The sequence below is a fragment of the Chrysemys picta genome, chromosome 15 (genome assembly GCF_011386835.1).
Source record: "Chrysemys picta bellii isolate R12L10 chromosome 15, ASM1138683v2, whole genome shotgun sequence".
In the NCBI taxonomy this organism is placed as follows: Eukaryota; Metazoa; Chordata; order Testudines; family Emydidae; genus Chrysemys; species Chrysemys picta.
Window position 1 is genome coordinate 20,989,098 of NC_088805.1, and position 27,890 is coordinate 21,016,987.

The following is a 27,890-nucleotide window of genomic DNA, read 5'->3' on the forward strand; positions in this document are numbered from 1 at the left end:
GGGAGTCCATCTTGAGACTCATTAAAGGGGCCTGATGTTCAGAAAGTACCGCGCACTCACCCTCTGAAAACCAGGCCCTTTCAAGATACTTCAAGGTTGGCCGTCCAAAAATTGCCAGCCACTGCTGAAAATCTTGGCTTCGATATTTAAACAGGAGCTTAAGAAGAGGCCTAATGAGAGTCCTTCTGTAAAAGCAATGGTCGAGCACTCTCCACAGAGCTCTGATGGGGGGAGGGCATCTTGGTCGGGGGGAAAATTACCCAGTACCGTGATAGTGATTCTGGGTTGGACACTGAATTCCACTTTTAATTTAAAAGGTGATGAGTAAAGCTGGTTGGAAAATTGCAACAGATTCAAAACATTCTGATTTAAATAAAAAAAAAAGGGGGGGGAGGAATTGCCAGTGGAAAACATTTTCCAATTTTTCAACTGGCTTCAGTCACAAGTATCCAAAATAAACCCCTCTAAAGCAAGAGAACTTGGAAGATCCTGGAGTTAAAACCTGGATTTGGTCCAAAAGACTGCACTGCTCTCCAGTACCTGCTATTCAGTGCAACCCAACAAATGGGTAATGGATACATGGCTTGGGGCATTTTCACAATTAGACTCTTAGCGTACATCCTGGTCACCATCCACTGTTATTAATTGTCTTATACACACAGGTGAGAGGGAGATATAAGCAGCATAACCTTGTTTGCCCATAAGCGTTTGTAATGTCAGTCATTTCCAAGAAGAAAGCCATCCTCCCCACCCACCCACCCACCCCCCCACACACACACCCCAACACACACACACACACACACCTAGATTTACTTCCACTTTAGGTCCTTAAACAGACCAAGGAAATCCAGCTTTTGCAGATAATTCAGCAGATTCAAATACATTTCAGTTGCAAAATCCAGAGATCTTGAACTTAACCCAGTGTTGAAGCCCAAGTCAATGCTCAAATAACCAAAAGGACTTCGAGACAGCTCTCTCTTTGGGGGTTTAGGGATTAGGGGAAGGTAAATCATGGCTGGTTAAAGTTTTAATAAAAATATTAACACTTACATTTTTTCATAGAGGCACTTGCATCCAAGAAAGGGTGATGGAAAAACTCATCTGAAAATAGAGGAATAACGGTTCAGTGCAAGTAAAATGCTATGCGTCCAAACAGTTTACAAAGCTGGGAAAGTTATTTGGTATTTTTCCATTCTGTGATCTGCAGTCTGCTTGTCCCAGTTAGACTATCCATAGACTGCAATTATACTTAGCATTGTTCTAAGGAGACAGGCTGGGGACTGGACGGAGGGTCAGTTCAAGGAAGCCTGTTGTGTCCTGGGGGAAGTCACAAGGGCATGCAGGTTGCAAGGTGTGAAAATACAGTGCATGGTCTTCTCCCATTCACCTACGCTAAGTCAGCTTCCTGGAGAATCAGAGGGGTGAAGGCACGATTAGACACATCTGGATTGGATGCTTTTGTGAAGGAAGTAAGGGAGATTGCAGGTGATAAGGGGGAGAAAATGCCCCTTGCCAAAACAATAAAAGGAGAATTATCCTGATTCCTCTGGGGGCTCAAGAGGTCACCGCAGAGCAACTCTTTCTCCATGGCACTGGAGGAGGAGTAGACAGTCAGCCAGTTCTAGTGGACCTTTCTCCTGTCTGCACATGACAGTAAAGAGTAAGACAAATTTCATTGCAAGCTTCAACCCTGGCATGCACCCTAGCACAGGTCCAGAGCCTATTAACTGCATTAGAAATGGAAGGAGGGGTTATTCTGGGTACCAAAATGATGGAGGGTCGCCAGATGCTAGGCAAGATGGTCTCCCCACCTGCACCGAACTCCTATGCCATGCCAGCCAGGGATGGGGAATCACTCCCATTGCAAGAAGCCATGGAGAAGAACAGGGAACATGCCGAAAACTGGGATGAGTGTGGACAGGATTTAGGGGGTAAGTGAAGGAGGTTTCGGTTACACAAGAAAAGGAGAAAACCTAACGTAGTCCAACAATTAAAAGGGAGATAACCTGAGATCCCTGGGTAATCGGGGTATCAACAAATCAACTCAGAGCTTTTTCTCCTCTACACTACACAGCAGAGGAGCCTATACACTTATCACGCTAAATTATAACCAGCACAGAAGGTAGCTGGGGCCTCCATGACTTGCAGTCAAACCTGCAGTCTTGGGGGCCCCACGGCCTGGAAAGTCTAACCAGTCCTGCTGCAATCGGCAGGAACTTCCTTTTCCGAGGCTGTCCATCCATCACTCTGGTCACAAGCAGAGAGCCCTGGCCTTTCCTAAATGCCAGCTGCAGGCATCCAGCTGCAGGCATCCGCTCTCAATTGATGGCAGTAGAACCCCTTCTTATCCCCCACAGTGCTCCTGTTCTAGCTCACTGCAGAGACTTTCCGCACCTTCTTCATCCCTCACTTCCAACCCTCCCTCCTAGACTCGCCCCATCCCTCACCTTCTTCTGCCCCCACACTGTCACCCTCCTCTATTAGTCAACAACTATTATCTTTCAGGGTTCAGCGGCGTTGAGTCATTGCCCACAACGGATCATCTGGCTAAACACAGGGGGTTCAGCTTGTTTTCCCAGCAAGGATTTCCTGTTGCAACATCCAGGATTTTATAAATGTTAGTGCGATGTAAACAGCTGCCAAATCAACAACAGGAAACGTACAAATTTGGGACTCGTGTGGTTTTCCTTTAAATGATGGTGGAATTAAGAGAGGCACCAAACTATGGAGACCAGGTTCTAAGCCTCCCAGCTGCTGTTCTCCTTGCCAATTAAATGACGTTCAGAATATCACATAATGCTGTTACATGAACCTGCTGTGGCGCAGGGGGGCTATATGCTCACAAGGCCATCCACGCACCTCAAGGGGGAGTAACAGAAACCAGGATCAGCAAACTGATCCTCACTGAGAGCCCCCGGGAGAAAGGGGAAACAATATACTCAGTCCTCACAGAAGAGCTCCTCACTACTTAATCCTGGCCATACACAGAATATAAATATATTCTAATTCGATGAGCATAGAAGCTGTAAGCCCTTCCCTTATAAAATACCTACTTTTGTATCCACTTGCTGTGAAAGCAACAGGGATTTTGTTTTTTTTAATACCAAAATCGGAGAGACAAAGGGAGGAGCCAATAGACCCACTCAGTCCATGTGTGTCCAATAGAAAACAGACTGAAGAAGGGTCCAAGGCTTGGCATTGGAAAGGAGAGCCTGGAAAGAGAAGACGGTGGGGTAGTTTTGTCACAAGTAGGGAGGGAGTTCAAATGCTCTCAGTAGGAAGGAAGACTTAGGCCAGCGAGGAGAGGAACAAAGAATCAGACGTACACTGTTCTCAATAAATCATGGCCTGGCTCTCTCCTGACTGATTGGTAGCATTCTGGCATGGCCAGTGGCATCAAGATGTGTGAATTAGAGTCACAGCAAAGCAGCTGATAAAGGAGTGGCTTGGCTGAGGCTTATGGACAGAATATAGGCGACTCCACCCCAGAAAGGGGTGAATCTTATGTGTCACTTAAGAAAAAAAAACCACACACAGTTAGAAGAACCAGGCAGCAACCATAAACCAGTAGAATCTGTTGCAACTGTCATGGCTATTATTCCCAATGCAATCTAAGCATATTGCCCCAGATCTCCTCACTGCTAGACGCTACTAACTCCTGCTTTCTAGAGCTGAAGGTCACTACCCCCAGCGGATCATGAAGCAGTCTGGGGGCAGGCGATTATGGCCATTCAGCTCATCGCTAGATGGGAAGGGGATCCCCCGCTTATTTTCTTTTGTAACACGAGGTTGCTGGAAAAGGTTGAGACCCACCGCACCAGGTGAATTCCGCTCTCAGCAGAAGACCCATACGCAACCACTGAACAGGCTCTGAGCAGTCTCTCTGTAATATTGGTTAGCACTCCTTTGAAAACGCACATTTCCGCTAATCTATGCGTCCTGCTCCACATCCCAACTTTTATGACCAGGGTGGCGTAATTACGTTCAGTCCCGGTTAATCCATACACACATTTTATCCAGATATCAGGGGATACAAGGAAAGGTTTCACCGATAGCGCCACTCCGAGAACAACTGAGACAGCAAACCAATTTGCATTAACTGGGACTGACAGCATGCTGTCCACCAGGGAAACCCACTTGGCCAATTCTAAAAATCAAGCACTTCTATCTGAAGCCTAGACAAAGAGCAACAACGTTTCAGAAACGCAGCCACGTACAGCAGGTGCACCCACGTGGCTAGCCACACATTCCACTTCATTCCGAGGGCAACTGCCGCTAGCGAGGCAAAGGCATATGTAACCATTCACTTTGCATCACACTACATGAATATTTAGCACAAAGATGAAACATGGCTTCTATTCCAGGAGATTAGTTTCAGGGAAGCCACTTAAACAGGCTTGCACGGGACAGGACCAAGAGACTGGTAGATGAAATGGATCTATTTGGCTACTGGCATTGTGACAATGAAAACATAGCTTTTAATTTTCTTTATTCTTTGCTCCCCACCCTGCGTACGAATGCATTCTATAATGCCCCAAACCCTCGCTCAGGTATGTTTTTCTTCTTCTGTCTTCTACCCTGTTGAAAAGGGTTTAGCTGCCAGCTGTGCTCTGGGTGGAAACAGATCAAACAGAACTGTCACAAGGGGAGCTGGCCCCTTTCAGGGACTTTGGGTACCTGTGCCTTGTTTTCCCCTGAAACATGGGATCGAGGAGGACCTAGATGCAGGCTCTCCAAGCCAGCCAGGCACAAAGCCTGGGTGAGATATCTGCAGGGAGAAGGAAGTGCCAGGTGACACTCTGAGGGTGAGGGCTGGAAGGGCCATACAAGCCCTGGGAAGGGAAGATGGACAGTTCTGTGAAAACCCTGCTGACAAGGGAAGGAACTGATAAGCAGGTTGAGGTTTCTTGTGCTGGCTTCACGGGTGGAGGGGAGAATGGATCACCTATCATACATATTGCGTGTGGCGTGTGAGTAGCAGCGGGCACAGGAGAGGAACCGGAGGTGAGGTGCTGCATGCAGACTAGTGGCGGACTAACGCACTGTGACAAGGACACAGATAGATGTTCATCTGTCACGTCTTTTTGGCAGACACAAAACAGGTTGCAAAAGTTGAAGGTCAGACTGCCGGGAGTGGGTGTCCACGAGGGAAGGCAGGTGGCATTCAGCACCGATAACGGGAACGGAAATCTGATGCAAGAGTTCAAAGCCAACTGGGGTCAGCACTGAACTTTGCAGTTCGCACATCCAGCTGAAATAAAATCCAAGGATCATGTTGACCCTCGGGCAGCTGGAACTGCCTGGTGTTCTATCCAGTGCACAATGTAACATCAGCAAACCCACAGAGACCTGGAGTGTAACGATACTAAAAAGGTGGAGCCAACACAGACACCGTTTTCATTCATTTTGTCTCAATCACTAGAACAGGTGACTCTCTTACCGAAGTCCATGCGGTCCTTATGATTGCGCTGCAGAAGACCCAGTAGCAGCTGCCTCAGGTGGTTGGATGTCTCCCTAGGGATGCTAGGATTTTTAGACAGTTCAAAACAAAAGTTAAACTTACAGACACCTTTAACAGCTCTTAAATATGAGCTAATGCAAACTACAAACATCACCTCGCACCTGCTGGGCTAGAAACAGAATGCACGCCCACTGCAGAGGAACTGAATGAGGAAACCACTTTATTTTTGTCCCAGTGGCTCTCACGCCCAAATCCCTGTTTTGCTAGTGTTAAAGCTCTGGCTACTTTAAGTTTAAAGACCTCTTCCATGAGCATCTGCAGAGCCTTGCTTTTGAGAATGATTTTATCGTGATCAGTTTGGGTTCTCGGTGGTTTCTATTTCATGTACAACATATAGCACAGAGTAAATAAAATAGATCACCAAGAGGGAGCACTTTATTCGATGGAAGCTTCCTATTAAAAACCATATTGGGTCCCAGAGATCAGCGTTACCAATTTACTACTGATTTCATTACATTTTTATGTTAAAAGACACAGATAGTTTACATAAGACCAGCATTCGCCCTTAAAAAAATGACCCGTTCAATAATATTTACAGTGGGTGCCCCAAAATCGGAGCCTTTGCCACCTACAAGGAGTTAAAATTAATGCAGTATTTCCCCACAGTAAGTAAAAAGGAAAGTGGGCTAAAGGCAAATGCCCTGGGGGAAAAAAGGTGTGTTATGTCCATTTTTTTAAGGGCAGTCACAGCACACAGAAGCAAATCAACCCACCCCTGCTACCCTCCAAGGTGGTAGGGGTTGAGCTTAGAGGCCTGGGGCCAAGTTCTTGATACACAGGCGCACAGTGAGAAGCGTGGAATCACTGTATGTATTAGGGAGGGGAAAAGATAATTTAGCTTTTGCATGAGTGGATAGATCTTTGTTGATTTCCCTCGGCAACAAGGAAGGACCGTGCTGGGGAATAATGGGAATAATGGAATAATCCCCAGAGACAGCAGAGCTCTCCAAATGAGATGTAGCCAGATCCAGGCTCTATCCGCATTAGCTCCGTTTATCACGGCTGGCACAGCACCATCCCTGCAGTCGAACAGCCTCCCCTCATGGGGGTCAGCTAAGGTAATGCCATGCGCCATCTGCACAGGGATTGTAACTGCACAGAGCCCACAGCCAACCGCTGTCGCGGAACACACAGCTTGCTCCGGCCTACCTCCGCAGAGCAGGGTCGACACCCCCCCCCCCCATGACAGGCAGGCAACAAGCTTAACTTTGAGAGGGGGAGCAGATACCTATTTACCCCTGCCTGCCAATTCTGCACTAGTTCCACCTTCCCCATCCCCGGCGTACATATGAATGAAAACAAAGTGAAAGGAGAGCGGCTGGGGCCGGAGGGGAGAGTGCTGGCAAGCATTAACACTGTCTTGCTCAGTCAAGAGTGAAACAGAAGCCGTTAGGCAAGATCTATATTGGAAGGCTCTGAAACTAGTCAGTTATTTTTTCTGCGAAGCCTTGGGCCTCTCTCACAGAGGAATTCGGACCCAGCTATTCCTAGAACACAATCTTTGCAAGCATCACACCAGCCTTGTTTGTGCAGAAAGAGGTGTTTTGCAATCTCTCCCAGGCACAAAACATTAATAAATGCCTGCCCAGAGCAGGGTATCTGGACCCCCAGAGAAGATGCATCTAAGGATATGTTTATGCTGCAATCACGGGGTAGGATTGCAAAAGATGTAGGCATAGCTGATCTAATTTTAAGGTAGCCAGCACAGGTCCCAGACCCAGCAAAGCTGCAGTAGAGAGAACTTCAACACAGGCTATCCTCACGAGTAGTTACCCTGGATAGGCTTGCAAAGCCTGCCTTAAAAGCCCATGCTGCCATGACTTCACTGCTCCTTGACCCAACGTAGCTATATTCAGCTAGCTCAGGTACACCTACATGAGCCGCAATCACAGCCCACAACTGCAGTGTAGACAGACCCGAATATTAAACTGAGGCTACACGTGGTCACAGCCAAGAGGATGTGGTGTTCAAGGTAGCTGTCAGAAAATGGTACCCCTGGAAACACACTGTAGAAGTAGCCCAAGAACCACAGTGCTTATGGACTGCAGTCCCCGAGTATGTGGTGGTAATTTATTTATTCATTGCACACAGGTGATGGGTAACAGAAATAGCTCCTCTAAGACACAGCTTCCTTTTTCTAGCAAGGTTCAGCTTTTATGCAGTTTTACAGTCAAAAAATCAGGCAGGTTAAGTGCAATGACTAAGGTTAGATGGCAGGGTACATGCACACGTTGAGCTGAGAGCATAACAACCAGCTGGAGGAGACATGCCCACGCTAGCTCTGACAGAGGTAGTGGGCTAAAAATAGACTGTAGCTGCAGTGGCACGAAGGGCTAGCTGCCCCAAGTACATACCCATTCGAGATGCTAGGCACGTGCCCCACTTGCCCTGCTGCGGCTACGCTCCATTCTCAGTGTGCTAGCTAGATCAGAGCCAGGGTGGGCAAGGCTCCTCCCCTTGGGAATCACACCCCACAGCTCCACGTGTAGATATCCCCTCTGCCGCCTTATGCCCTGCCTCTCAGAAGTTACAAGCTTGGCTCCCCTACAGCATTGCTTTTCCAAGGCCTAGGCCAAGCGAATTAACATGAACAATAAAAACAATTCCTCCTCCACACCCCACCCAGAGCGTGTTAACTCACTGTGCAAATCCAGGTGATGAATGTTAGTTATTTTGACCAGTACTAAATTACAATAAAATAACGAGGCTGTCTGGCTTGCTGCTCCTGGTGCGAGCTTCCCACCCCAGAGTGGCATTTTACCCATCCGCAGTCATGTCAGCTCGTGAGGAACAGAGATTTCTACTGAGAGTTTAATGAGCCTTCTCCCCCCTCTCCCCCGCCCCAACCAAACTACATTTCTTCTCTGGTGACTATGCCAGTGGGTGGGGAACAGGTGTGCCCAGCTGATTAGCCCCGAGGAGAATGTAACCAGAGCCTGGCACTGCCCAGGCAGATGAGGGCGAGGGCTCTTGGGTGGTTTTGGGTTTCACTAGCCAGGCTGAGAAGGCTGTTTTATCCAGGTTTACTCAAGAAACGGCACAGACTGTGGCACACATTATGAAGACACTCTCCAAAATCCATGAGTTGGAAGAAAAACGGTAACACAAGGGCTGTGGGTCTGTTTTTAAGCAGGGCCTTGTTCATTTAAATGCAGAGCTGATAAATCAGGATGGCCAACCTCTGTCGCTCACTTTATCATTACCCAGTTTCATTTTTAATCACTGACTGCCTGCTTCCGAGCGCTCAGCAATTCACAATGCTGCCAGGGCAGAATGGCCCTACTGGTGGAAAAAGGCTTTTCCTGGAAGCGATTATATTTCCCAGCCATTAAAAATGTACAGACTCATAGGGGAACATGGATTTATTTTTAGGGGTGAGCGGGGAGGGCGCATCTGCTTCACTTTCTGCCACGGGCTCCTCCCACCATAAGGCTGTTCTAACTCCCATGATCCCTTGGGCTTCGAGCACAAGGAGGGGGCAGGGCTCACAACGTTCAACGCTTTAATCACAAACATCATTTTCGTCACAAGAAAAGAAAGCAAAACTAAGAAATTCGTGCACGTTGTGCATCGTTCTGGCTTTATAAAGCTTTGATTTCTTGACTTCCTAATGCACTATCCTTTGTGGCTGCTTTACCAGATAAGTGAACCATACGCACCCTGACACAATGAACTCACACCCTACAAAGTTATACACACTATTAAGCTATACACCCTCTGCACCAATTCCGTCTAGCACGGGGTATGACGTCAAGTCTGACAGGACAGTTTATGTGCAGTCACTTTTCTTTTGTTCCCCACCTCAGTTAAATGTCATCCTGGGTTTGAGCTTCCCAAGTTGGGATCCAATTTTTCCCAAGGTTCAGAGGATCTGGAGTGTTGGTTTAAGTCCATCTCTAGAAAGACTGAGGGAGGTTTCTAGAGGAGACAGCATGGCTCTCATTTAAGAGCACAGCATCAAAATAAAAGCTCCCACCCATTGAAAAAAAAAAAAAAAAAAAGGACTCTGAGTCAGCGACCTCATTATTCCAGCAGTGAGTTCATACCACTCCGGGATGAAAGCGCTGCTCTCCTGACACACACCCTGGGAATTGCAACCATTTCCACATGCCCGGGGCCACATCACATGCCACATCACCCAGCTCTGTATTTCCCTCTGAAAGGGCTACAGGCTCGGGAAGTGGCTTTCCTGGCACGTGGGAAACTGGGTATGTGACCTACATGCAGTGAATGAGTGTTACAGGATTGGTGCTGCTGGGAGAGCCTGCAGTATTCGATGCTACCTTGGGAAGAGCTTGCAAGAGGGAAAAACCACGTCTGCTCGCTCTTGAACCCAGGAGGTAGTACCTGACACAGGAAGGCCAACTTGCACATGGGGAACAAGGCCCTTGGAAATCGCTTGCAAAAAGCCTCTATTCAGCAGGGCAGCTTCCATACCAAGCATGTTCTAGGGTGCATGCAGCAGTGAAATGGGTGTATGTGGGAGGAGACAGAGCCAATTCGGGCAATCTAGCAGCAGCTTGACACTCTCTGGACCACATTGCTGCTGGTTAAGGAATGTAGAGGCAGGTGGCCAAACATTTAAGTCATATCCCCAACATGATGAGCTGATGGCACAAGAGGACAGGTGTAAATACAGACAGAGTAAGCAAGTGGAAAAAAATAGTAATGCTGGAAGAATGCTTACTTGGGCATCAGCATCTTGTTTTTCTCATAGAAGAGACGAAGATCTTGAGGGCTGCTGGCCTATGGAGAAGAAAGAAAACATGTCTAGAGCAGCTTGAAATAACGCAGGGAGGGGAATTATTATGATTTTAACCTATTTCACAATTGCTTTGAAGTGTACTGCGGTTGCTTTCCTACTGCTGAACTAGCACTGAAAGCAGTTTCGATTTCAGGAGACCCTACAGACTGCAATACCCAGACTGCGGCATGGACTGAAAATACAGTATTTCAGCCTTCTGTATTTTTGTCCCTGACCTGGTTCTATTTTCCTCTCCTTTTCTGAAGGCTCAGCTTCATTTCCATGAGTTCTGCAGCTCCGTTCTAAGCTGCCCTAATAGCCTCTCCCAGGAGGCTATATAATTGCAGACGCCAGGAGTCCCAAATGATGAATGGCAGCTCCTGCAGAGAACATGGATTAGTGCTTCGGGGTCTTAAGAAAGGGGGCAGGGAGGCTGTTGATGTGAAAGGCATCAGTGGAGAACTCCAGTTCTCTTGAGAAACAGGGAAACATCAAGACAACGAGACCCTAGAGTCTTTTGCCAGCAGTTCTCAAGCTCCAGCTGTTATCGCTGATGGGAGACAGTTTCTGGTCATGATCACAAAGAAATCAAATTCTGGAAGAGACAAGACTTAAAAAAATAAAACAACCCACTATGAGAGGTTAGTGTCCAAGGTTAAAAATAAAGTCTCCAGGAAATAAGCAAAGTCCCATACAGCCTCCTCATGCTGTTCCTCTTTTGTTTGTTTTTTTATGAACTAAATAATACAGGACCTGTAAATTGCCCCCAGAGTGTTCTTAGTGTGCAGCAACTTTCAGCCTAGACCAATAGTCTCTAATGGAAAGCAGTGGAGGCTGGCTGGCATGCAAACCACAGACATAGAGGCGAGTGGGAACGGGGAAGAGAGAAGGGAAAGAGTCATGCTCTGGCCCGATCACTGCTGCAGGATGCACTGTTTGCAAAAGGTGGGAGGCACTGGGAGGTCACAGGCAGTTTGTCCAGACCCTGGGGATCAGCAGGGAACCAGACAGATTTACCAAAAGACCTTGAGCTCTTCCTCCCATCCAGTTCCATTTCTGAATTGGAAGCATTTCAGGTCAACTAAGATGCTTAAGGAGCCAGCGGGGGCAATGCAGGCAAACCGGACCACGGACAGGTGTGAATGGTCACTGCTGCAGCACGCTTAGAGGCCGGACAAGCAGTCGCATGGTTGTTTTGCCATTGTGTTTAGCCAGCACTTCACATCATGCCGCCCCTGTTTCAAACGGCACCTGCAGGCCTGAAGGTGAAAACTCAGCTAACGACAGCTACTGGGACAAATCGAAAGCGGAGTGAAGTCAGTGGGAGATAAGTTGACTTCTGGCCCTTAGTGGGCTGCAAAACTTCAGCTGATCAGAATTCGTGACAAAGCTATTGTTTCTAAGCTCGCACATGCGCTCATGCACACACACAGCTTCCTAAAGGAAAGTAGAGCTTCTCTTTCAGTGGAACAAGAAAGCTGTCCTAGATTTCCTTTCTGCGGCAGCTTATCCCTCGTTATTTCATGGAAAGAGTTGGGACAAAACTGGGGCGCAGCGATATGCTCCGTTTTCCAGGTTCACAAAAATGTTAAGCGACCCCCTGTTCAGCAGAGGTGGCCGCGTCGCAGAAGACAATCCATGTGACGGCGTTTCCAAGCCTGGCAGTCTAACCTGATTTACTTCAGTATAAACCTGCATTTTTTAACCCTTCCCCACATGGATCCCGCTCTGCAATCCGCATCTGATTGTTCGTCCAATTTCAAACAAGCCAGGGCACACAAGGCACAGAAGAGCTTGGCAGCAATGCTATGGGCACACGCACGCACAGAACCCTACAAGTAGGAATACAGTTCCACAGTGATCAGGTTAAGTGCATATTCATGTCAGCAAGAGATACAAGGATTGGCTGTCTTCTTTATTGACTCCCTGGTTCAACAGCTCAATTGTTTTAGACAAACAATGAATCTCTGATCTATTTCAAACATTTTGTCAGAAGCTTCCTAGAAGTAACAGCTGCAGTATATCAAAGGAGCACGTCTTTAAAGTGCAAGTTAATTGGGAGCATGTTTTCTGAGCACAAATAAAACCCTTTAACAAAACTCCCCCGTTTTAAAATTTAATAAAAAGGCAGTTTAGGGATTATGAAAAGTTTGGATGGATAGGTTTGGAGAAGGGAGTCTTGCATTTATTTTCTGAACAGGTTTTACTGCAAGTTTCCCCCACACTGGCTTAGCGATGTGCTTCTCACCGGTTCTGGAGGCAGCACATCTAGAAGTGGAAGGGTGGTTTAATCCCTGCCCAACTAAACCTTGGTCTCTTAGCTGAAGCTGCCCAAGAGGGCCCTTACTTCAGCATTGGTAACTACGATGTAACCATGTGTCTGCCGGGAAATGGACTGACTCTACCCAACCCAGTTCAAACTGGCCACCAAACCCGCTCAGATGACACTTCTGATCACTAATGGCCCAGACAGGTCTTCAACTTAGTGTAACCCCATTACTAATCAACTGAGCCATCCGGCCCCACTCTTAGGAGTAAGCTAAGATTAGACCTACAATAACCATCTTGCTACACAGGCAGTGCTGATCAAGGCTGCACACTGTTGGGAGCACGCGGACGTCAACAACCTATTGACTGCACTAACTATCCCATGCTTTTTTGGGCTAATATACTGCCCTCTCCTCCCCCCCAAGAATAGAAATTCACAGGTACAGCTGGGCAAATAATGACTGTTTCCATTGCTGGCAATTCTGAAAAACTGAAAATAAGTTTTGTTTCAGGTCAAACCAAAACCAAAAAGTTGCGATGAACTCAAAAGTTAAAAAAATAAGAGTCTGAACCTTTCCTTTTGACTAACCCATTTTGTTTTGATTTCAGGCACTTTGACAAAAACCAGGGAGGACTAGATTCACAAAACACTGGGGGAGGGAAGCGGGCAGATCACCTTCAGCCCAGTGGATAGGGTACTCTTCTGGAACGAGAGACACCCAGGTTCAATTCAATGGAGAAGAGATCTCAACTTGGGTCCCCTACATTTCAGCAGGTCTCTCTCAATCTCTCCTGTTCTACTGTGTATAAATAATCAGTCTTTGGAGCAGGTACATGAATCTGGATCTCCCACATCCTACGTGAGCACGCTAAGCAACAGCCTATACAGTCATTCTCACGCTCTTCCCCTAGCTGACTAACTGGTTGTCATCTAGTCACAACCTGCTGCTTCTGGTGTGCATTTAAATCAGTACCGTTTCCCCAAATCCTGCAAAAACCAGCAGCAAGTCTAGAAAAGGAATTTCTCATCCCTAACAATACAGGACTGGCTCTGGCTAACTCAGTTTGGGGCTATAAAACCAGCCTGCTTTCCAAACAAAAGTCTTGTTCAAGTTCCAGGTCTAAAAACCTTCTTTCATCAGTTCCTCTGAAGGTTCATTTCACAGTGTAAATCCCTTATGGTTGTTATAAATGGCACATAATCCTAGTACTTATCTAGGCAGAATTAACTGGGAAAGAATAGCGCAGCAGGCTCAGTGCATCAGGCTTGGAAATTAATTTTTCATCTAGCAGCTAGCTGGGATGAGAACACACACAGACAGTTTAACTCTTTTAGAGCTGGCAGACCAGTCCTTTTAAGTGTTTGAATTATTGCCATTCTCCGACACCTCTCTCTCTCTCTCTCTCTCATAGGCACATTCCACTGTCAGATAGAGGATTCTTGACAATACTTAGCACAATGAATAGCCAGGTACTGGGCTCCCCTGGAAAGATTTTACATCGGCTGAATGCAGATGGTACCACAGAGAGCTTTAAAAAAGTTGCATCACAAACCGTAAACCCCCCTCCACACACACCCACACACCTGCACCCTGATTATTAGAGGCATCAGTGGTACTTGCTCCTCTGAAAAATCAAGACTGTATGACCTGACCAAGTCTTACAAATAAATCAAGACCATAAGGAATCGAGTGATTTTTTAACTCTTGTGCCTGGTTCAAGCTCTATCCCCAGTCTAACAGACAAGCCACCGGACTGGGACTCAGGAGTTTGGGATTCTATTCCTAGCTCTGCCAATGACCTGCCGTGTCCCTAGGCAAATCTCTTCCACTCTGTGCCTGTTCTCCCCTCCTCCCAGTCTGCCTTGCCTATTCAGTCTGTAAGGTCTTTAGGGAGAGACTGTGTCTACGTATTTCTCCAGGGCACAGCACAAAAGGGCTCTGATCTCTGTTGGAGTTTCTAGATGTTACTGTAACATACACAAATAAAACAGCAAGAGCAGGGAACACAAAGTGCAAGCCCTCAGTCATATAAGGCAGAAAAGCCACAATTCTGGACCACCACCTCATTCGTTAGGCCAGGCCTATTAACAACTCAACATTAATACAATGCTCAGCAAATGTGTCGATAGGGATTATGCATCCTCTTAATCTCACCCCTCTGGCAGGCTCCTTGTTTTGTTTATGGACATGTTTAATATACACAGCTCCTTAGGACAGCTTGGACAGTCACGCTACCAACTGTCCAGGTCTGACAATCAGACATGGTGTGTGTGGTGGGTGGGGAGAGGAATGGTGACCTCAGGGAAGTTGGCTCAGGTGACCTTCCTGTTGTTCATTTTCATTTCTACAATAAAGAAGAAGAAAACCCACCTACTCTCTTCTACCTTGATTTGGCAGGTTACATTTCCCTAGCAGAAAGGCAAGACAGTTGGACCCAGCCTTTCCAGACGTGCCAACAACTCCTTATTCCATCTACCCAAGTCCCTTGAAGTCTATTGTACATTTAAAGACTCATCTTCTTGCTGAGGACAACCTTTCACGTGCACAGCACCCCTGCGAGCCTCTCCGGATGTAGCATTGGATGCTCATGACCGGTGAAAGGCAGGCAGAAGTCGGAGGGGATGGATCCCGTATTCCATTGCCCCCAGGGAAATGGCAGTCGGCCATTCTCTGGCTCGGCTTGACGAATCTAACAAAATCTTAACCAGACGTGCAAGTGTCCTCCTTCCCCAGGCACTGGCTAAATAAGCTACCGTGGCCGACAAACAAACTTCCACTCAGAAGGGTGAAATGCAAGAGGTCTCAGATGGACAGTAGGAAGCAGGCACCTTTACGAGTGCTGGAGGGATACAGCTGCCTCTTTACCTTCTTCCCTTGGCTGATCTGTCCAGGTGGGTCTGGGCACCCTAGTCACCTCCCCTCTCTGTGCTAATTTTGCTGCTCTGCAATCCGCTCAGAAATGTCAAAACCGAACCCCGCTTTGTCCAGTCTGCACCTACCAACATTTGCATTCCATGCACCCCCCACTCTCCCAGCCTCTTTGCACAATTGATCATTATCAACTCCAAGACCTTCAGCTGTTGCAGCACCTCTTGCAAAGCCTCCACTGGTGCAAATGAGGGAATAAACTCCTTTAACGTTTAACTAACTCTCCCAGCATCTGCCACAGGCAGGCTTCATTTGCCTAGAACTTACAACCTGGGAAAAGCGGTTGGTAACCTCGGTCTTAAGTGTAAACACACGATCTCAACACACACACATACTCAGAGGACCATCTGGGCTGGGCTTTGCTTTCTCCCAGATCAAACAGATTCGTAATGGTTACTGTAGTAACAAAACAGGGCTCAGTATTTTGTTGCCAAAGCACAACCCCCAAAAGATAGAGGCACGGAAATCAAGACAGATGTGCAACATGTACCCACTAAAGAAAAACACTCATTCCAATCAAGATCTTCTGAAGTCACTCTTCTCATGCCAAGGAGTTAGGTGACCCCTTATTTCCCTATGCAAGCTACCCAGATCGCTGATCACACAGCACTGCTGGGGGCTGTCTCATCTCCACATAAGTAAGAGGGCAGAACAATAGAAAGAGCTTGGACTCTGCCCTTCCCCCTACCCAGAGCCCCACCCCCGAGCCCCAGGCTGGCAGAGTTGAGTACAGCAGGCTGGGAAACATATTTTCCATGACAATTTTCTCAAAAGAATATCGTCACAGGAAAATTTCCATGTAGTTAAAAAGGCATTTGTCACTGAATAATAATAACGGTCATACCTCAGGCTTTTCAAAGAAGTCAGCTGTCCCAAGGTTGCATGTGAGCGCAGAATGCCTACACAATGCCTGCTTTGGCCCACAAAGTCAGGGAAATTTAAATCAGTAGTTTGTGTGGAGCTGTGAGGTACTTTAACAGTGGGCAAGGAGCTCATTTATGTGTGTGAGTCAAAGCTTTGTGTGTATATACACACAGCTTTATTTTAAATAAACACACAATCTTTCTTTTCTTTTCTCCTAACAGTTCTTTCTTCCCCCTTCCCCATTAAACAAAGTTGTTGAGACCGAGAACAAGAAAATGTAACCAGCAACTATGAAACAGTCAAAAATTGCATGCAGACCATAGGAGATACTGTCAAAACAAAAATTACACACGCAGGGAAGATGAAGGCTCGCTTTCGTTACAGAGCAAGGTGGGCAGACCAGAAAGTATTGTCAGAGAAGATCCCTAAACTGAGATGAAAAAATAACCCTGGCATCTACAAAAGAAAACATGCCCTCAGCACTGAGACCACACCAAAATAAAAGCCCCAGTTTACTGCTACACTCAACCACTCCTTCCTGTAAGATTTCTAACCGGCTTGTAAATCACCTTATCCTTCCCGGTTACATAGCTTCATAAATATTCGAGATCTCACTTTAAATTATGAAAGCTCTGAATCTAAACCAGAGACAATCCAGCAGCTCATAAAACTGGGCTTATGTCACTGCAGAATTTTCTTCTAGTTATCTTCATTTTCAGTGAGTTGGTCATTAGGATGGATTTGGGGGGAGGGGGGAAAAATCAGATTTCAATGGCCACTGCAACAGTGATCAGGGTTTCAAAATTTAGCCCCCCCCCAAAGACTTCAGATCAATTCATATCTGATGAGAAGAACTGAAGTTTCCGTGTCAGGTGTTCCCATGTCACTCTGTATTGATACGCAGGAAACCCTGGTTGATTCTTGGCCTCTTGCTTCCTGGGTTAAAAAGAGACGGGAGCCCACACACGGAGACTCTGGGTAGGTCTACACTGCAGTTGGGAGGTGCAGTTTCCGCACGTGTAGGCAGACCTTGCTAAAAATAGCAGTCTAACCACAGAGGTAGGGACTGAGTTCATACCATATTCCTGTGCACTCTGGGGCTATTCCTACACATGCTGCAGTCTCACCGCCCGGCTGCAGCGTAGAAATATCCTCTGAAAAGCAGGAAGCTAATTGCACATCACTCTGCCAATGCACCCATCAACTCGAATGCATAGGCTCCAAAAGAAAGTCCCTTGTCAGTGCTCCCCTGGCTAGAAAGGCGGCGATCATGCTAGGGAAAGGTTTTAAGGCTGTATGAATGCCATGGAAAGAGGTATGGAACAGGAGGATTTGGGGCGTTCAACAGGTAGGGGGAGGAAACCATGGACCCCCGCGGCTTGGCATAGGAGGAACAAAATAAGGTGAGTATAACCATATGTGAGCAACTGGTGCTTGGGAGGAGAAAACTGGAAGCTGAAGCTAGATACATTCAGAATGGAAACAAGGTGAACAGTGTGGGTAATTAACTAGTGGAACAATTCACCTAGGGATGTGCTAGGTTCTTCATCGCTTGACATCTTTAAATCAAGCATGGGTGTCTTTCTTAAAGATAGGCTTTAGTTTAACCAGAAGTTATGGGCATGTTGGGTGGAATTCTAAGGCCTGTGTTAGATGCAAACGGTCAGACTAGATCATAATGGTCCCTTTCTGGCCTTGGAAAAAAACCAATATTTACACAGAAGACTTCTCCAATAAGACCTTCCTACTCTACTCCAGAAGCCAGGCTATTTCAGCTACAATGCACCGTTTCAAACCAGAGTCATGCCAATCAGCCATAATATTTCCCTTCCGATTAGTTGATCTTCCTTATTGTCCCTACACCCTCAAGCCCAACAGAAAACATATTATTCCCTGTGAACAGTCATAAAGGGAAACTGATTTTAAAGCAAGCTGCTGGGGATATCATTGCTTTCAGGGTCCACGACAACCTTCTGAAAAGATGGCCTTTCAAAAGAACACACGCACATGGGGATATATTTCCACCGCTGCCCTGAGGCAGACTCTGGAGAAGAAGCATCAGCCTCCACCGGTATTTGCAGCACTGAAAAAGATGGGAGCATCCCATTGACTTGAGAATTAAGGAGCTTATCTTGCTCAGTGGGATGGACAGACAGACAGGCTGATTTGCCTGGAGACTGGGTTCCTCGGCTCAGTATTGTACGTGACCCCTAGCGTGGGTAAAACGGATGAAAAACAGCAAGAAACTCATCAAGCATTAATAGCCATAGAGCCACTCACCTGGAAGGGAGCCTTTCCTGTCAGACACTGGTAAATGATGGTTCCTATGCTCCAAAGGTCAGCTTTAGCGTCATAGTGTTGGGACATAATGACTTCTGGGGCCTGCGTGGAGAAAGAACACAGAGTTTTGTTTAAAAAGCCTCGGCTCTTTTCTTGGCAGCTACCAGAGAAAGCCCCTAATTTTTAAAAAAAAGCACCGGGCCAAGATTCCACCAAAGAAAAGGGATTAAAGATTTTTTTCCCCCTGCTTTAAAGTGCTGCGTTCATATTAGCAAGGAGGCGGTTTCATAACGCTAATCTGGTTACTTGAGGCATGGTTTTACTTTAGGCACTGCCCGCTTTACTTCTGCCTGATGCATTGTAGGCAAAACAGTGCATCCCCTTCTCAGGCATTACAATCTCTATTGAATCAACTTGCAAACAAAGGAGTCCCTTTGGAGCAGCACAGGCATCTCTTCTAAAACAAAGCAACTGCACACACACACTCCAGTTCAAGTCCCAATGTTACCAGTTACAGCCACGACAAACAAAGGATCCAGTTGGTACAGGTAACTCAGCCCTTCCCGCTCCATGGATTTCTTAAGAGGCTAATCCAAGCAGGCAGCTGTGACATGTGGCAGTAGTCATGTCAGTGGACGGGACTTGAGTTCAAAAGCAGGCCCATGTGTTTATCCAAAAAAGAGGTCAGTCCCCACCTTGCTTCCCCACAATCTCTGTGGTCTGGAACCTTCCACAAAATGCACCCCACTCCTCACTGCAGGTTTGCTCCAGAAGCTAAAGATAGCATAGATTCAGAATGATCAATAGCTCAGAATGCAATGTGCCTCTGGATCAGTGTGGAGGTGAAGGTGGGAGAAGGACAGGCTAGCTTAAAACCTATATTTATAAAAGAGACTTCCTCTAACGCTCACAGGAGACAGGACTGAATGGGGATCAGTTTCCTAGCTGTGCCACAAGCAAAGGCCAAGAAAAGATTTGTTCCATTTGGGCTGAGGGTGGCATTGGGAGGAGAGGGGACAAAACAAAAACACCCCACTCTGAACAATGCACGGACAGGAGCTGGTTAACCCTGCCTCAGCACCAAACAAACAAACGCCGAGTCAAGGAAACGGTTGTCAATGGCAGATGTGGATGCTCAGAACCATTCTGGGTGAGGACCCAGATTTCGTGAGGGGTCAGACACACAGCCCCCTTTGCTGAACTCTCACACTAACATAGCATTCCTCCTTCTGTGGCAAGGCAAGAAAGTAGGGCTGGCTATGTGCATGCATGAGGACACGCAGACAGGGAATGCAGAGGCCACCCCTGCTATCTGTCACTCACCATGCACACACAGGGACCCACAACAGCAGCAGAGTAAACCCCTGAATGCCTCCCAGAAATCAGAACACATTTTACTCAGAACTTAACACACCCACCCACCTCCCCCAAAAAATCACCTTTAAATCAAGAACATGGAACTTTTTAAACCCAAAAGGAATTCCCAGAGTACTTACAAAAAAAACAGTCCCTCTCACTTTAAAAGTGAGCCAGATATCTGATCTACTTTCAAGAGAACGTAAAAGAAAAAGCGTCACTAAAAATAGACAGTTCAGGAAAGTTTCTCAAGAGGAAAGAGGTTACATCACCCTTATATACAGCACGTCAACAAACAACTGGCTTCAACAATAAAGCAAGAGGAAGTCAGGCTCGCTTTGGTTTGCACCGACAGATGCAGTTTTAAACACAGTGGAGCTACAGGCCACGGTGTAATGCAGCCGAGTCCTGTGCCAGGACGAAGGCTCAGGCTGGGGGTTTTAAAAGGAGCTTAAGGAAAGTAGGCACTTAAACCACATTGAAATTCAATGAGAGTTGGCCATCTCAGGCAACGTCGATGATAAAAAACAGCAACGGCCCAGCTGCACCATAGACACTACAGTGACGAAAGGGTTTTGTTTATCCCTGTAATAAATCCACCTCTCCCAGAGGCAGTAACTAGGTCAGCAGAAGAATTCTTCCCTCGACCTAGTGGTGTCACCAACGGGGCTTAGGTTGACTTCACTACATCGCACAGCCCTGAGCAACTTAGTTAAGCCAACCTACCTTTGGAGTGCAGACCAGGTCTAATTCTCCATCTCACCTTTGAAAACCCCAGTCTGAATTAATGGGAGAGCATTGACTTTTTAATTTTGCTGCCCTGGTGTGAGTGATACACTGAGGTTATTTTATACCAGTTGACTCCATGCACACGAACAAGCAATTACCACTTTACATTTCATCGCTATGGATTGTGTGTGGGGTGGTTTTTTTAGCATGTCTGGTTGCAGTCTAAGCAAATATCCTTCTGGCAACTGGCTTGACCAAGGCATGAAGTAGATGTGGCTCGCAAGAGAAGCCGGGCGGACTCCATTTACAGCCATTGTTTTAGAATTAGGTTAGGCTGTGAAATATATTTAGCAGCAGATTTAATGACTGTAGGGGTATATTGTTCAGGTCACATATGGAAAGCTGAAAATTCACCTCTCTCTTTGAGAGATGGGTCACGAGAACAGATACCCAGATATTTATAACCTGAAATCTCTCTAGTTTGGAGTTTAATTTTAGTGCTTGTGACAACAGCGAGGGTGATTTGGAAAGCAGTAAGGTGCAGGCATCATGCCAGCTTCCTAACATAGCCCTACATTCTTGACTAGTCACAAGCCTCTCTGCTATCCTACAACCTCCTCCGGAGCATGTTGTAAACACATATTAGAAAGGTCTCCTTTGTTTGAAAGCAGGTGTCACCTTCTATCTCAGTAGCCTGCTCTGAAGCTCAGCCTGATGCAGGAGAGGTTTCTAATCAAGATTTGTAGGCTACAATTCTTCCATCAGTCCCACTTTATCCCTCTACTAATGGGGCACAACTCTTACTGACAGCGAGGAGATGTCTATACACAAATGTATAGGGAATAAACAGGAAGAACTGGAAGTATTAGTACATAAGTCCAATTATGACTTAACTGGCATCACAGGACTTGGTGGGATAAGTCTCACGACTGGAATATTTGTATAGAGGGAGATATTTGATCAGAAAGGGCAGGCAGGGTACAAAAAGGGAGGTGTTTCATTATACATCAAGAATATATACATTTGTTCTGAGGCCCAGAAAGTGGTGAGAGGCAGACCATTTGAGAGTCTCTTGGTAAAGACAACAGGGGTGCCGTCATGGTATGGATCTACTATGAACTACCAAATCAGGAGAAGACGACGGATGAGGCATTTCTAGAACAACAAATATCCAAAACACAAGATCTGGTAACTTAACTACCTAGTCATCTGTTGGGAAAGTAATACGGCAAAACACAAAATTTCCAAGTTCTTGGAATGTATTGTCCACAACTTTTCGTTCTGGAAAGTGGAGGAAGTAACCAGAGAAACAGCCATTTTAGACTTGATTCTGACTAACAGGGAGGAATTGATAACAAGTGTGCAGGTGAAAGGCAATTTGGGTGGAAGTGATTATGAAATGATAGATTTCACGATTCTAAGGAAAGGAAGGAGTGAGATCGACAGAATAAAGGACAAAGCAAACTTTGACAAACCAGAAAACTGGTAGGAAATATCCTGTGGGAAGAACATCTAAAAGAAAAAGGAGTTCAGGAGAGCTGGCAGTTTCTCAAGGAGACAATATTAAAGGCACAACTGAAAACTATCCTGACACGAAGGAAAGATAGAAAGAATAGTAAGAGGCAATATGGCTCCATCAGGAGATCTTTAATGACCTGAAACATAAAGAAGGAATCCTACAAAAAAGTGAAAACATGGACAAATTGCTAAGAAGAAACAATCCAATAGCACAAGCATGTAGGAACAAAATCAGATAGACTAAGGCGCAAAATGAATTACACCTAGCAAGGGACATAAAAAGCAATAAAAAAAGGTTCTTCAAATACATCAGGAGCCAGAGAAAGATGAAGGAAAGTGTAGGTCCTCTACTTGGGGGGGGAAGCAGAGCTAATAACCGATGACAAAGAATCCTGAGGTGTTTAATGCCTATTTTGCTACAGTCGTCTCTAAAAAGGTTAATGGTATTAAAGCACGATTAATATTAACAAGGGGGAAGGAATCCAAGCCCCAAAAGGGAAAGAACAGGTTAAAGAATATTCAGATAAGTTTGATATATTCAAGTTGGCAGGGCCTGATGAAATTCATCCTAGGGTACTTAAGAACCTAGCTGAAGCAATCTCAGAACCATTAGCAATTATCTTTGGGAACTCATGGAGGATGGGTGAGGTCCCAGAAGACTGGGGCAGGGCAAACATAGTACCTGTCTTTAAAAGGGGGGAACAAAGAGGACACATGGAATTATAGACCAGTCAACCTAACTTCGATACCTGGAAAGATACTGAAACAAATGATTAAACAATCAGTTTGTAAGCACCTGGAAGATAATAGTGTTATATAGAATAGCCAGCATGGATTTGTCAAGAACAAATTATGCCAAGCGAACCTAATTCCTTCTTTGACAGGGTTACTGGCCTAGTGATATACACAGTCCCCCATGACATTCTCATTTGCAAACTAGGAAAATGTGGTCTAGATGAAATTACTATCTGGTGGGTGCACAACTGGTTGAAAAATGTACTCAAAGACTAGTTCTCAAACTTGGGGGACATATCTAGTGATCACAGAGATCAATCGCAGGTCCGGTATTATTCAGTATTTTCATTAATGACTTGGAAAATGGAGTGGAGAGTGTGGTTATAAAATCTGCAGATGGGATCAAGCTGCTGTGATGATTGCAAGCATTTTGGAGGACAGGATTAGAATTTAAAAGAACCTTGACGAACTGGAGAATTGGTCTGAATTTAACAAGATGAAACTCAATAAAGACAAGTGCAATGTACTTCACTTAGGAATTAAAAATCAAATGCACAACTACAAAATGGAGAATAACTGGCTAAATGGTAGTGCTGCTGAAAAGGAGCTGGGGGTTATAGAGGATTACAAATTGAATACGAGTCAACAATGTGATGCAGCTGCGAAAAAGGTTAATACAATTCTGGGATGTATTAACAAGAATGTCATATGTAAGACGCAGGAGGTAACTGTCCTGCTCTATTCACTGCTGAAAAACCGTGTCCAGTTCTGGGCACAACACTTTAGGAAAGATCTCCAGAGGAGAGCAACATAAATATAAAAGGTTTAAAAAACTTGACCTCTGAGAAAAAGTTAAAAAACTGGGCATGTTTAATCTTGAGAAAAGACGACTGAGTGGGGACCTGATAAGAGTCTTCCACTACGTTAAGGGCTGTTAAAGAGGACTGTGATCAATTGTTCTCAAAGGCCACTGAAGGTAGGACAAGAAATAAAGGGCTTAATCTGCAGCAAGGGAGATTTAGGTTAGAAATGAGGAAAAGCTTTCTAACTGTAAGAGTAGCTAACCACTGGAATAGGCTACCAAGGTTGGGGAATCCCCATCATCAGAGGTTTTTAAAAGCAGGTTGGATGAACACCTGTCAGAGATGGTCTAGGTTTACTTGGTCCTGCCACAGTGCTGAGGGCCGAACTTGATGACTCTCAAGGACCCATAGAACTAGAATTTCTATGATTCTATGTTCACATATCACACCAGAAAAAAAATGTATCCATATAGCCCAATCAAGATATAGAGCAGGTACACCACGGGCTGGCTGAATTACAAACAGAGGGCCACTGTCTCTCAACACTGGGAACAGAGAGCAATGGAAGAGAGGACACTTTGTCCAAGAGGCCCTTTATCAAGGCAACACCTTGGAAAAGGCTTTATGGCTGCAACGTCATTCCTATTCCTAGTTTGCATCTTTGCTACTCAGCCTGCAGTCAAGGGATAACACTGGATTTTAGGTCCCAACGCCTTAGCTGAAGGGCCCTGCTTCTTATCTGGAAGAGGCAATTTCTGAGTGGGGTCAATCAATAGTCTATTATGATTTACCAACGGTTGCCTGAAAGGCAAATGTCAGCACAGCAGCATAGATGTTTGCCATCTTGCCGCTCAGAGAATCTTTATCAGGTCTCCCACTAGGGTTTCACTTACAACAACAGCTTTAAGAACACAAAATTCAGGTCTTGGGGGGAGGTCTAGGAGGAAAGGAAGAATTAGGCTTAATGGTGGCACAGAGCTTTGAATGGTATAAACTAAATAACCATTGCAGATTCCACATGTCAGGAAGACTAGCCTATACAATACAGCCGTTTGACCACAAAGATACATAAGCAGAGTGCACGTACCATGTACATAGGGGAGCCACACAGCGTTGCTGCCATCATGTTGCTTTGCAGGTACCGGGCAAATCCAAAATCAGCTACAAATACAAAGAAAAGAAGTTCGTTCACTAGTTCTAGAGAAGCCCAACCTTTCTTCAGTTGCCTCAATCCCCAGCGTGGGCCCTCCTGTTTCTCCGTGGCCCCTCAATACAAGGGACGTCCCCCATTTTGAATACAGAACTTGTGTTCTATCCCCGAGCTAACCCAAGTTTCTCTCACTATTATTACACGTTCCAGTCAACAGAAAGGGTTGAGAAAATGCAGCTATAAAAAGCATTCTATATGAAAAGGAATGAATCCCACTTAAAGGTGCCTGCAGTCACTATTTTTCCTGTGTCTATTGTTCAATGTTTGCTCTTTCCAAGTGGAATCCAGTGGCCAGATTCTCAGCCGGTGGAAACTGGGAAGCCTCTATTGACTGCAATGGAGCTATGCCTCTTTACATTAGCTGAGCATCTAGTCTAGGGTGACCAGACAGCAAGTGTGAAAAATTGGGACGGGGGGGTGGGAGGGTAATAGGAGCCTATGTAAGAAAAAAAACCCCAAAATCGGGACATCTGGTCACCATAATCTAGTCTGAGATTTATGAATGCAGTGAAGGCCCAGCATAGCTTGATAGCTTTTCCCTCATTACTTGCTGCTACTTCAGATTTGGGGAAGTGGTAGTTACACTCCATGACATAGGGCAGGAGGCAGGGTTGCACCACAACGTAACAAACGCCCACCACCATCTGTATCTTTGGAACATGCTCGTTTGAAGCTGCATGACACTATTTATGTATCATTTGGGATACCAAGACATTGCTAGAGCACTGGCTTTCCACTGAGCATATATATATATAAAAAAAAAAGCGGAGTCATTAGTTCACCCTAGAAAAGCCAGGGCCTATCAACGCTAAAAGGATTTACAGCTGCAAGTTACTCAGCATCTGATCATATGATGCTTAGAGGTTCCCTTAAGGTTACCAGATATTTCAAGCAATATTTGCCATGGCTGTTTATATCGCCATCTGTCATTAGAATATTATGTCTGACTAGTCCCACTCCTGGACCACACACTGTCCTTCTTAAGGAAAAGGGGTGGTTAAACAGCAGTGTGCATGACGGTTACCATGATCTAAGACTAATGCAGCACACATTAGCTAGGACTGCTGTTTAGATGGCTCTCCCTTTTTATGTGCCTGTGGGTCATTAGACACTTCTACCTTCCATCCATGCTTGAATTCTGGAGAACGCTTCAGCTACAGCTGAGCGGCTGCAAAATTTCAAACAGACCTCCAGCAGACCTCATTCTCCAGCAGACTTCATTTGTCAGCCAAAAGGCACTCACGCTTTCTCCACAAGACAGAGTTGAAACAGAGCATGGTGTAATTTAATTGGTGTCAGAGTCAACTTGGTCAACTTGCAGTATAGTCCAACAAATGTCCATGAATCAAGATGCGACTACACAGCTCTCCTTTAAGAGAGACCTTGGGTTCAATAACTGGGTTTCTGGCGTGTGTTCGTATAACCTGTCAATCAGCATATGTTACATATCCCCCTCTGTGTTTGATCCACGGAGGATGTGGGTCCATCACATCCAACCTGGTTCTTTAGCTCAAGCTGTAAACTGACATTTTTAGCTCTGGAGGTTTCTGATTCAATTCCTGGTGTCAGCCAAGATGGCAGCCATCACATGTGCTGTTTTTTAAATCAGAACTCAGCGTTCACGAAGTATGTAGGGATCGCAGTCTTGGGACACCAAAATTCCCTACCTCTCCCACCCCACTCTGCCAGCATGCCCCATCTCTGTTTTAAAAGGCCAGGACAAATCAAGATCACTGCCTAGACAACTGTTGTCCAGGGAGGAAACTGAATGACTGTTTTTTCTGAGAAAGACACCTCTCAACTTGTAACTGGACTGATAGATTGATCGCTACTCGCCGATCCGGCGGGTAGTATAGACGTACCCTAAGACTTAACCACAATAGTTATCCAGCGGAGCACAGTGCTGATCAGCATCCGCTTCTTTTGGAACAAGGGTAAGAAACAAAACAAATGGATACGTGTGGGGGGGGGGGGGGGGGAGAGGAAACAGACATTCAGTTGGTGTGAGCTAGCACAGCTCCACTGACGTCAACAGCACTACACTGATGCACGCCAGCTGAGGATCTGACCTGGAGAGCTTTCAAGGCATTCCACTGCAATAGTGAAAAACTAATCCTAATTCCCCCATGATCAGTTCATTTGTTTCTTATCCAGTTGCAGCAGTCTGGATTGGCTAGTTAGCCATTTCCAAAGCCATGTTGATCGTTCCCAGGAAAGCGTTTCTGAAAGCGGGATATAAGGAAAGGTTCTTACCAATCTTTATACGAATGTTGTTAGGATTTGACTTCTTGCCTCCAGCATAAGAAAGGAGGATATTCTGTGGTTTCAAATCCCGGTGGATGATACCTTTGCTGTGTAGCATTTTCATGGCACCTGCTATCTGCTGGAGAAAGAGCCTGATGGTATCTTCGCTAAGCGTCCGCATAGCTGGAAGGAGAAACAGACAGAACGATTGTAACACCAGCCATCACTAAGCAAAGCAGAAGGCAGCTTCTCCACAGAGATGAACAAGGATAACTCTGGATCGAGCACCTCCAATGCTCCCTCAAGCTACTCAGTGAGAAAGGAACTACACGGGGCTTGTTTTTAAATTGGTTCTTGAAGAGCATCCCTTAAAGTATTGGTGACTAAACTGCATTCTCCTCCATATCTGAAATGATGCAAAGAACGGTGCGCCCGATCCTCAGCTACTATAAATCAGCATAACATCACTGACTTCAGTGGCAGCTCCATTGACTATGGTGAAGATCCACCAATTGACACCAGCGGAGGATCTGGCCCTGTAACAGTACGTACCAACAGGGAGGAGACTGAATATAAATAGCTCTCATCAACAACGTTTTTTTTTTTAATTAATCCAGTTCTTTAAATGTGCATGCAGCTAACTGCATTCTGCTGGGAGGCAGGCTTTCTGGGACCTTTTGATTTTAAA

General features: G+C 45.8%; 1 protein-coding gene across 8 annotated transcripts in view; it reads right to left on the reverse strand.

Moving 5' to 3' along the window:
• The window catches only part of ULK1 (unc-51 like autophagy activating kinase 1), a 112,764-nt gene that overhangs the window by 52,489 nt on the left and 32,385 nt on the right, over positions 1-27,890 (reverse strand). For all 8 annotated transcript variants that reach the window (XM_065568571.1, XM_065568570.1, XM_065568569.1 and 5 more), the window contains 6 exons: positions 27,212-27,385; positions 24,836-24,909; positions 18,608-18,709; positions 10,209-10,267; positions 5,441-5,523; positions 1,051-1,101 (listed from right to left, as the gene is read on the reverse strand). In XM_065568571.1, the coding sequence (XP_065424643.1) occupies positions 1,051-1,101; positions 5,441-5,523; positions 10,209-10,267; positions 18,608-18,709; positions 24,836-24,909; positions 27,212-27,385 (543 nt within the window). The remainder of the gene's footprint in view (positions 1-1,050; positions 1,102-5,440; positions 5,524-10,208; positions 10,268-18,607; positions 18,710-24,835; positions 24,910-27,211; positions 27,386-27,890) is intronic.